Below are 10203 nucleotides of genomic sequence, written 5' to 3'. Positions count from 1 at the left end.
TCTTAACATCTTGCAGGACACTACATACTGTTTCAAAATACAAATCTGATCATCTTACTTTATTTGAAAACATGACGGATAAGTGGATAAACACTAAAAGAAGATGATTTGAACTTTATTCTATGGGTGATTAGAAACCCTTGGAGATTCTTGAGCAGGGTAATGACCCACACAGTCAATAGCTTCCAATGATTGAGCTCCTGCCATATGCTGGATGCTTCCCATCTATCACCTCTGATCCTTACAACAGGGTTACAGGTGGGCATAATCCCCGAGTGAAGGGACTGAACCAGGTTAGTTAAGTGTTGGGTCTAAGCAACACAGTAAGCGTGGAGCAGTATCAGGCTCAAAGTCTAGGTGATTTGAAAGCCATGGCTGTTTGCAATAAGCAGGTGACATGGTGCCTATAGGACAGATTGGAAACAGGCAAAATCAGAAGGCTGGGACATAAACGCCTAGAAGGCTATCACTTCTTTCTTTGTTCTTTTTCCACCTCTGTCCTTACACCCCTCCAGGTAATGCCTCAAGAGCTAGCCATTCTTCTTAAGCTTGGGTCTCACTGCCCTTTCTGTAGGCTATTGTATTTTTTCCCCTTAGACACCTAGCAAGACATCAGACAGCTCCAGGAAAGCTTCTCCCTTGCTTAAAAGCTGTGTGTTTCTAATACCTGTCCAAATACAAATTCCTTAGCTTGATATTCTAGGCCCTCCCTTATTGGCCATCAAATTTCCTTTCTGATCTTGACTTTAGATACTTTTCTAAATATAACCCATGCTCCAGCCTCCCTACCTTTGTTCTTGCTGTCCTTTCCTCTTGGAAAGCCCCTGCTCTCCTCAGCACTGTCTCTTCCAATCTACCAATCCTTTAGGGTCCCTTTTCACCATAACACCACAGAACACGTCCTAATCTGGTCTAATCAGATGCTCTTTGGGTTTCAGCACAAAAAGGCAGGGAGGTGCCCCGAACATGGGAATGAGGTTGCCTTCTGAAAATTAAACTCGTAAACCCCACAGTAGATGGCATCAGCTATCTGCAAAGATGATACACCCAAAGGAAGACTCAAGAAGTAGACAGTTAAGGAGACAAGAAAATATCTTCCTGGAGGAAGGTGCCCAGGGCTTGCTCTCAGGACACAACTGTACCTACAGATCTGGAACCATAAGATGCAAACAAGGCCCTAATCAACTCAGTTATAGGAAACAAGAGGGAAGAACCAAACCATAATCAGTTGTGACAACTGGCTAAGACAGTGACCTCATCAGTTACATTCTGCTCGGATGTACTGAAGTACAGCGTGTGCTGTTACAGACAGAAGGCAGCCAGAGGGACAGACGTGGAGAGGTTGCTGCCAGCACTAAACAGAAAAGACGCTGACTGAGTTTGGGGGATGCTGATTTCCAGGACAGGGAAGGATTAGTGATGAGAGGATTGGAGATGGTTCATCCAGCTTTCTCAGACCTGGGTAGTTTGTCCAAGTTTCTCCTGCTTCCTTTGTTCAAATTACAAACCCACTAAGCAAACTCTGGAGAATCGATTTGGCTTTCTTTTGCATCATCAGAAAGGAATATTCTGAGCAGTGGAAAGGGATATCCTCATTGTATCTACCTCATGGCGTTGTGGGAGGATTCAATGAGATAATGTAAAGGGATTGATTCAGGCATGCATATAGTAATTATTCAATAAACGTAGGCATTTAAAATCAATCAGTGTATTGTGACTCTGCTTCTGACGACAAGTTCTTACACGTTTGGCTAAAGAGAACTGGCTTCCTGGTGTCTAGGTGCCCCGATGACTGTGGGTACCTGGATTTGCAAAACAGATTCCGAGGCCCTGGGTGAAAGTGAGCCAGCTGAAGTACTGCCTCAGAAAGGGCCTGGCAACCATGTCCCTGGTCAAGGGCATCTCTAGTTCATTAGCATCCTCTAAACGCCTCACAGCTCCCTTCTGTAAGCACCCAGCACATGTCCTAAACCACTTTTGTTCTATTTTCAATGCAATCACTTGTGTATTCCAATTCCATGAGAGTGTAAACCCTCTGAGGGTGGGGGGAGCTTACATCCCTTGCAGAGCCTCAAATACTGAATGAGTTGAAATGAGATAAATCAAAGCTTGAGCAAATGATCTGGGGTTCAAACAAAGGCTACACAATCTGTGTCTCAGGCTGCAGAGCCCTGGAGAGGAGGCCTGGAGCCACAGGCTGAGAACATCCCTCCAGGGCCCCCAGCCCAGGTGGTGGATACAGGAGAGCCTGCTAGGCTGAAGGAGGGATGCTCAGCTGCCCAGGAAGATGAGGGAGAGACAGACAAATGGACGGAACAGGCAGCACCCACCACACTCACCCGGATCTCGGTCTGCACAGTGCATTTAACTAGTTTGAAGTTCTTCCCCGGGTTGAAGCTGTTGCTATAGAAGCAGACCTTGAGGATCCGCACGTCTTCCTTTTCCACGTCTACAGGCACTGCCACCATGGGCTCTGGGGGGCCTTCAGGTCGACGTAACGTGCCCACCTTCACTCGGCTCAGGGCCTCAGAAACCCCGGACATCCTCTCAGACGGCAGCTAGGACCGGCACATCGCAGTCCTGTGGAGACATCAGAGGGACAGCCGTGAAATGAGTGGTGTGGGCCCACACGCCTCATCCCCCAGGGACAGCACCCAACAAGCTCTGAGACCTATGCAAAGCACACATCCACCCACTCCCGAAAACTCCCCTTTAAGGCATCCGGCTTCATGGATGGGGAAGCGGAAGCACAAAAGAGCAGTTTGCGTAAACGTCCAGGTATCGACGTGGACCCGGAGCTCGCAGGCTGTGAGCTCTCTGCTAGAAGCCCCCTCTCGCCATCACTTTTCTCCTCCCACACTGGCTCCCAGGCAAGGGGCCCACACTTTGCAAATGCAGCTCTGAGAGGAGGCGGCCCCAGCCTGGTTCCAAGGCACAGCTGAGCAGAAAAGGCGAAGAGCAAGACAGTAGAAAATAGCAGGAGAGAAACAGGGACAAGGGGAGAGAAGCAGAGAAGGAATCGAAGTGGAGAATGGGTGGCCTGGAGGGCACTGGAATGGGAAAAACAGGCAAGGGCCCAGGTTGGGGAGCCAGCCTAGCAGCTGAGGGCTCCGCCCATCCCCACCTGCAGCCGCCAACCTGGGCCTTCAGGGCTCGAAGCCTCAGCCCCACAGGAAGTCATCTCCCAGAGCATCATGCACCGCATACAGAGGGACAGCACCCCCGCAGCCCAATCTGCGGGGGGGCAAAGGGGTGGGGCTGGGCCTCCAGACCCAGCCCAGTTTTGATGACAGGTTTGGTTGACATCTATATAGATTATAAGAATCCTAGGAGTCTTTAGATCGCCCCAAGTCTCAGCCAGATCGGTCCTGGCCTCTTGATCCCACAACAAACAGCTCTGTAGGGTTTATTCCCACTGGTCTAAAGCAGAAATACCCAAAGGAAGCAATGGAAGTTCTATATCCAGACTGGAGGTGTCCATCTTGGCTCCACATTAGGAGCCCCTGGGAAGCTGTCAAGAAAGTCTAAATGCAGACCCTGTGCCCAGAGATTGCCACTGAGGTTGTCCGTGGGAGGCCTGGCATTGGTATTTTTAAATTTCTAAGGATGTTTCTTTTTTCTTTCTTATTTTTTACAACTTTATTGCTTCACAATGGTGTGTTAGTTTCTGCTTTATAACAAAGTGAATCAGTTATACATATACATCTGTTCCCATATCCCTTCCCTCTTGCGTCTCCCTCCAACCCTCCCTATCCCACCCCTCCAGGCGGTCACAAAGCACCGAGCTGATCTCCCTGTGCTTTGCGGCTGCTTCCCACTAGCTATCTACCTTACGTTTGGTAGTGTATATATGTCCATGCCTCTCTCTCGCTTTGTCACAGCTTACCCTTCCCACTCCCCATATCCGGGTTGGGAACCTCTCCTACACTAAGCTTAGCTCTCATCTGGAACCCATACTTACAGAAGAATCTCTCCCTTCTAACACGAGACAGTGATTTTACGCGGACATTCCTCAGACTGGGAGTTGGGGGCTGAAGGACGGAGTTGGCAAAGTTAAAACACAAATGGGACAAATGAACTTATTTACAAAACAGAAATTGAGTCACAGATGTAGAAAGCAAACTTATGGTTACCAAGAGGGAAAAGGGGGGGACGGATAAACTGGGAGATTGGGATTGACATATACACACAACTACATATAAAACAGGTACTATTAAGGACCTATCGTATAGCACAGGGAACTGTACTCAATACTCTGTAATGACCTATATTGGAAAAGCATCTAAAAAGACTGGATATATGTATATATCTAACTGATTCATTTTGCTGGACAGCAGAAACTAACACAACATTGTAAATCAACTAGACTCCAATAAAAATTCATTAAAAATACAAATGTGGAGTCAAGTATTTTAGATGTGGAAGCAAAGTCTATGTTCATTCAATCACACTGCTGGGCACTAGAAGGGAAACGTAGACAGTCACTAGCTGCAAGGAGTCATTCCTTTAAAAAGCCAGTGTGTATTATGAAGACATGAAAGAGATGCTATGAGGACAGGGAAGGAAGCAGGACATGTCCCTTCCGTCAGGGCGGGCAGACGAGGAACAGAGCGCCAGCCTGCGTCCACCTGGGCAGGCAGAATTTGGGACAAGACAGACGGAGAAAAGACTATCCAGTCTGCTTTATTTTAGAGACTAGTATGTGTATTCTAGAAGCATCCATGCCTTTCTTCAATGTCTACTGGACCTGTCCCGTGTGCCAATCCTCTGCTATGTACTGGGTATGTGTCTCGGTTTCCCCAGACCTTCAATAAGGAAACCGAGGAAGTAGCTTGAGAGGCAACCGCAAGAAACCTACTAGGGAGTGGGACGTGTGGGACAGGGCAAGGAAGGCAGCCTGTTATCAGTGGAGCGATGATCGCTTGGACAGCTGCAGAGGAACCCTGCTGGGAGCCCTGGGAGCGAGAACAGAACACATGCTGCAGAGCCACTCCAGCCAGGGAGGGAGGGAGCCACACCACTGCTTAGCAGTCATTGTCCCAGCATTTCCAGCCAGTTCTGCACAAGGGCAGACTGGACTCAGAGCCAGAGGAAGTCCCGAGGCAAAAAGATGCAGATGCTGGCAGGTAAAAGTAAGCAGAAGACTGAAATGGCAAGGCCAAGGGGACATCCGAAGCGACCATGACAAATCTGCTATAGGATGTGAAGCAGAGGGAAGGATGTCTTGCCTGTAAAGAGCATACACTCTAGTCATACAGACAAACCGCATATATACATAACCATCAATAACACACGCACATCTAGTCCTCGATTCAGGATCTCCTGTGTCTACTGAGCCAGGGGCCCCATGACCCCAGGGCATCTGTTTGTATAAACTAATTTCCAGGCAGGGGTCTCATGACGCAGTTTTGTGAAACCGGCATCTGGGTAGGAAGGAAATGGAGCAGCATATGGTGTCTGTCCCCAGGGACTAGATCATGCCAATGGAAGCCAAAGGGCCTACACTCCAAAGACCATTTGGAAAATAGGGGTTCAAGCAGTGTCATCATGTTGGCCAGTGGGAATGTGGACTCAGAGCTGGAAGGAGGCCGTTATACCCACAACTGCAGGCCACACCGTGTGGCTTCTGGACATCCACAGGGAAGGGGATGGGGTGCCATTCAGAAGATACCCCCCAGCCCAGGCAGCATTCCCACCCAAAGGGTACTGGTGCTGGTGAGCACACAGAGACACCCTGGGGACTCCCTGAAATACTAGGGGAGAGTTTGAAAGAGAATAGTTAAGTAGGAATAATATGTCAGTAAAATTCAAGAGATCTGGCTGTTATGATCTTGGAAGCTCCACTTTCACATGTGATGTGTGTCATTGGCTGAAGAGAAGAGTGAAGGAGAGAAGCCCTCTCTGAAAGGCAGAGCCCAGTATCAGAGGCATAGCAGGTCAGAAAGCTTCGCCAGGACAGAGGTCAGGGCAGAGTCTGCAGGGGGAGGGGGTTAGACCCCCACGGTGCTTTTCACCTTGCAGTTACAGCCAGTGGCGCAATGAGATGCGGTACTTTTAAACTTGAGGGGCCAAGGGGATGTAAACATGTAACGAGGATGTGGAGCAACAGGAATGCTCATTTATCGCTGGTGCAAACTTCAGCAACTTTATTCATAATTACCGAAACTTAGAAGCAATCAAGATGTCCTTCAGTAGGTGAATAGATAAATAAGCTGTGGTACATTCGACAATGGAATATTTTTTCATTTGTTTAATAAACTTTTTATCTTAAACTAGTTTTAGATTTACAGAAAAGTTGCAAAGATAATACAGAGAGTTCTCATATACCCCTCCCTCAGTTTCCCCTATTCTTAACATCTTACCTTACTATGGTACACCCAGACAATGGAATATGATTCGATACCCAAAAGATATGCTCTAGCAAGCCATGAAAAGGCATGGAGGAACCTTAAATGCATATGACTAAGTGAAAGGAGCCAATCTGAAAAGGCTACAGACTGTATGGTTTCAACTATATGACATTCTGGAAAAGGCAAAATTACAGAGACAGTAAAAAGATCAGTGGTTGCCAGGGGTTGGGGGAAAGGAGAGATGAATCGGAGGAGCATGGAGGGTCTTGAGGGCAGTGAAAATACTCTCCATGATATTATAGCGATGGATACATGTCATCATACATTTGTCAGAACTCATGGAACGCACAACACCGACACTGAACCCTGATGTAAACTATGGACTTTGGGTGATAGTAATGCATCACTGTAGGTTCATAAATTGTGAAAAACGTACCACTCTGGTGGGGAATGCTGTGCTTGTTTGAGTGCAAAGCGGTAGGTGGCAAATCTCTGGACCTTCCACTCAATTTTGCTGTGAACCTAAAACTGCTCTGAAAAATAAAGTGTATTAAGGGAAAAAAAAATGTGATGATGAGAAACCACAGCCTGATAGTTGACTCCCCTTTCCCAGCCTGACTGGGCGGTGCCTGGCCCATGCAGGAGCCAGCCCCCACCAGACCCTGAGCAAAGAGAAGTATTCACAGGCTTCCCTGGTGGCGCAGTGGTTGAGAGTCCACCTGCCGATGCAGGGGACATGGGTTCGTGCCCCGGTACGGGAGGATCCCACATGCCGCGGAGCGGCTGGGCCCGTGAGCCATGGCCGCTGAGCCTGCGTGTCCGGAGCCTGTGCTCCGCAACGGGAGAGGCCATGACAGTGAGAGGCCCACGTACCGCAAAAAAAAAAAAAAAAAATAGAGAGAAAAGTATTCATATTCTACATCCAACCTAGACTGATATGTTGGCCATCACCAACACAGTCGGATGACACTGGTTTCTTATCGTCATCAGTTTTTTCCTGGCCTTTGGTTCAGGAGCCATCTTTCATAGTAGTCAACCTGGCTCCCGTTGAAATATTTTAGCAAAGTCATTTCAGTCACCCGGGATCTACCCTTGCCTTCAGACCGATGCTAGTCCCTCAGGTCTGCCTTCAGTCCTTTGTAGTGGTAACCTTGGGCCATCTATTCCAAAAACAATTACAATTAAAAAACTTTAAAAGAAACATATGTGTTTTGCACAACAATCCTGGGAGATGTGCAGAGATGATTATGACCATTTTACAAATGAGAAAACATACTCAAGAAATTTTAAGCCATCTGGTCAAGGATCATGCTTGTTGAGTAGCAAACTCGGATCCCAAAACAGATTTGAATCCAAGTTCAAAGTTTTTCCCACCTTCCCATCTGCCTTTGAAGAAAGTAGTATCTCTTGATACCACAGACATGGGCACAAACTCCATGCAAGAAGAAATGTGTCAACCCAGCATGGAACACCCCAGTCTGTGAAGAATCCAGAGTCCTCCTGGCTTAGAGAGCATCACCCCTCCCCAAGCTAGGACTTGGTCATGAGAGGTCTTGGAGGTGTTTGGCCGAAAGACCTCAGCCCAGAAAGGTGGTGCCCACATCTCTGCTGACACGTGGCCACTCCCTGAAGGGCATCCAAAACTCCCAACTGTCAGTACAGATCTGCAGTGAACTGCCAAGGGGTCCCCCAGAACTCTCTGAAGCAGAGTAACTGAAAGGTGTTATATAAGGAAAGCCTCAGTCACCTGCCTTGGGGGTCTTGGAGAACACAGCCCTCAACGTCACGCATGGTCTTCTCTCCAGGCCCACCACGGCTGATTTCAAGCTACCAACATATGGCACTGGGCGCAGTTAGGAAGACATGAGAACGACCTGCTGACTTGAGCTCCTGTTTCTGCACAACAGAACTTGCCTGTTCCTCCAGACGTTGCCTGATTTACTTGAATTTCTCATCAGTAGTTTGTCTCTGGATTTTGTTGATCACAAAATCCTCTGACTCTAAGTGTGTGAGCTAAACCCCCTGCTCCTTCCTGCAGTCCAGACCTGGACCCCAGCCTGGCAATCCTTCCTCCCTGCATCCTGGCCTGCCCTAGACCCTATGGGCACTGTCAGAGGAGAGACCGTCCCACAGCACTGGAGAAAACCCTGGCTCAGAGCCACCGTGGGCTCCGGCTGTCTCCCAACCCCCAGATCTGCCCAAGGCAAAGCCAAAGAATAACAAACACAAGGAAATGGGCTCAAATTGAAACAGGAAAAGTTTTGATTGGCTATAAGAACGTCTTGGCCAAGACCTGCCAAGGGCACTAAGGGAAGCTGTACAATCTCTGAGTCCCTGAAGTCTTCAGGAAGAAAATAAATGACACTCTTCCTGAACGGCAAGACATTCACCTGCCTGAAGGGGGAGGGGAGACTGAAGCAGGATTGAAGTCCCTTCAGATCCTTTGGGTTGTCACTGTCCCCAGGGCTGTGTTCCTGGTGTGGGGAAGATGTCAGGGTGATAGGGGTCAACCTCACAGAAAAATACACTCTTGATCTTGAAGACACTGCAAGGTAATGTTATGTCTTATTGAACACATACTGTGTGCCAGGGAGTTTATGGAAGTAACCTCTAATTCTCTAGGAGGATTCTGCAGGGTAGGTAATGTTAGAGAGGTCTAGCGAGGTGACTGTCCAGAGCATACAACTGGTAAGCGGCAGAGAATTAAGGCCACCATGTTGCCAGTGGCGAGAGGGCTGCTGGTGTCACGTCCTGCCACCATGCTTAGGACTTAGTGTCTGGCTCTGCCACCAACTGGCTCTGATGGCTTGAGACGTCAAGCTGGGATGGGACGGAGTTCCCAAACAGCAGTTGGCAGGTGGATGATGGTCTTTGGTGATGTTCTGCCGTGTCCATGGCAAAATGAGAAAAATAGGGACACTGTAAAGAATCCATCATAAAGCTGAATGTATTCCATTTGAGAGGCAGTCTTTTATTCTAACTTTGTCTTTCCGCCTTTTTTTTTTTTTGGTTTTTCAATGTTAATTCATTTATGAAACCACAACGATAGCCTTTACCAATTGGCCTTGAAGCTTGGCCTCTTTGGGAACCAGACTTGAGAGTGATGCTGGGAGTTTCAAGGGTAAAAGGCAATGTCTTGAGGACTGAAAGTTCTGCCCATGATTTCAGGGAGCACAGACAGGGCACCATTCGTCAGGAAGGTGGCACGATGTCAGGGAGAAGGCACACACATCTGACTCATTCGAACCTGGGTTTAAAACTCACGTCCTCGGGGCTGCCATGCTGCAGAAGTCTAGGCCGTTACTCACAAAGGATTTCAGAGCTAGGCAACGTGGTGGCCTTAAGTGTCTGCCACTTACCAGTTGTGTGATCTGGATGAGGTCACCTCTCTAGACCTCAGTTTCCTCTCTTGGGATAGGAGGCTAACATTTCCTATCCTGCAGAACTTTCTGGAAAATCAGAGATTACCTATGTAAACTCCCTGGCACATGTATTTTTAAAACGCCTGTGACTTGGCAGAAGAAAGAACCAGAAACCCAATACCAGCGCCCACTTAAAAAAATTAAACTGGCCCGGTAGGTCGAGGCTCAGAGGGTGGGGGCAGCCCCTCCTGTCTCCAGGGCTCTGAGGCTGCCTTTCCTCCAAGACCCACCTTCTCCACCTGCCTGGGCACCTGAAAAGAACACCTCTACCTCCTACTCTCTGCTCACATGGAGGGCCGTCGTCTGTCCTGCGAACCCACAGAAGCGTGGACCGAGGCCACACAGGACCCAGTCGAAACGCCAGCCCTTTGGATTTAGCAGAAGCCAGAATATCATGAGACACACATTTTATTTCCACTCTGTCTCTGAGT

General features: G+C 48.3%; 1 protein-coding gene across 4 annotated transcripts in view; it reads right to left on the bottom strand.

Moving 5' to 3' along the window:
* Positions 1-10203, bottom strand: part of PTK2B (protein tyrosine kinase 2 beta) — a 126915-nt gene that overhangs the window by 62384 nt on the left and 54328 nt on the right. For all 4 annotated transcript variants that reach the window (XM_082622196.1, XM_082622199.1, XM_082622198.1 and 1 more), the window contains exon 2: positions 2340-2580. In XM_082622196.1, the coding sequence (XP_082478322.1) occupies positions 2340-2543 (204 nt within the window). In that variant the 5' untranslated portion in view covers positions 2544-2580. The remainder of the gene's footprint in view (positions 1-2339; positions 2581-10203) is intronic.

Source organism: Mesoplodon mirus (genome assembly GCF_964341445.2).
Source record: "Mesoplodon mirus genome assembly, chromosome: 1".
Classification (NCBI taxonomy): domain Eukaryota; kingdom Metazoa; phylum Chordata; class Mammalia; order Artiodactyla; family Ziphiidae; genus Mesoplodon; species Mesoplodon mirus.
This window is presented reverse-complemented; position numbering and strand designations above follow the sequence as displayed.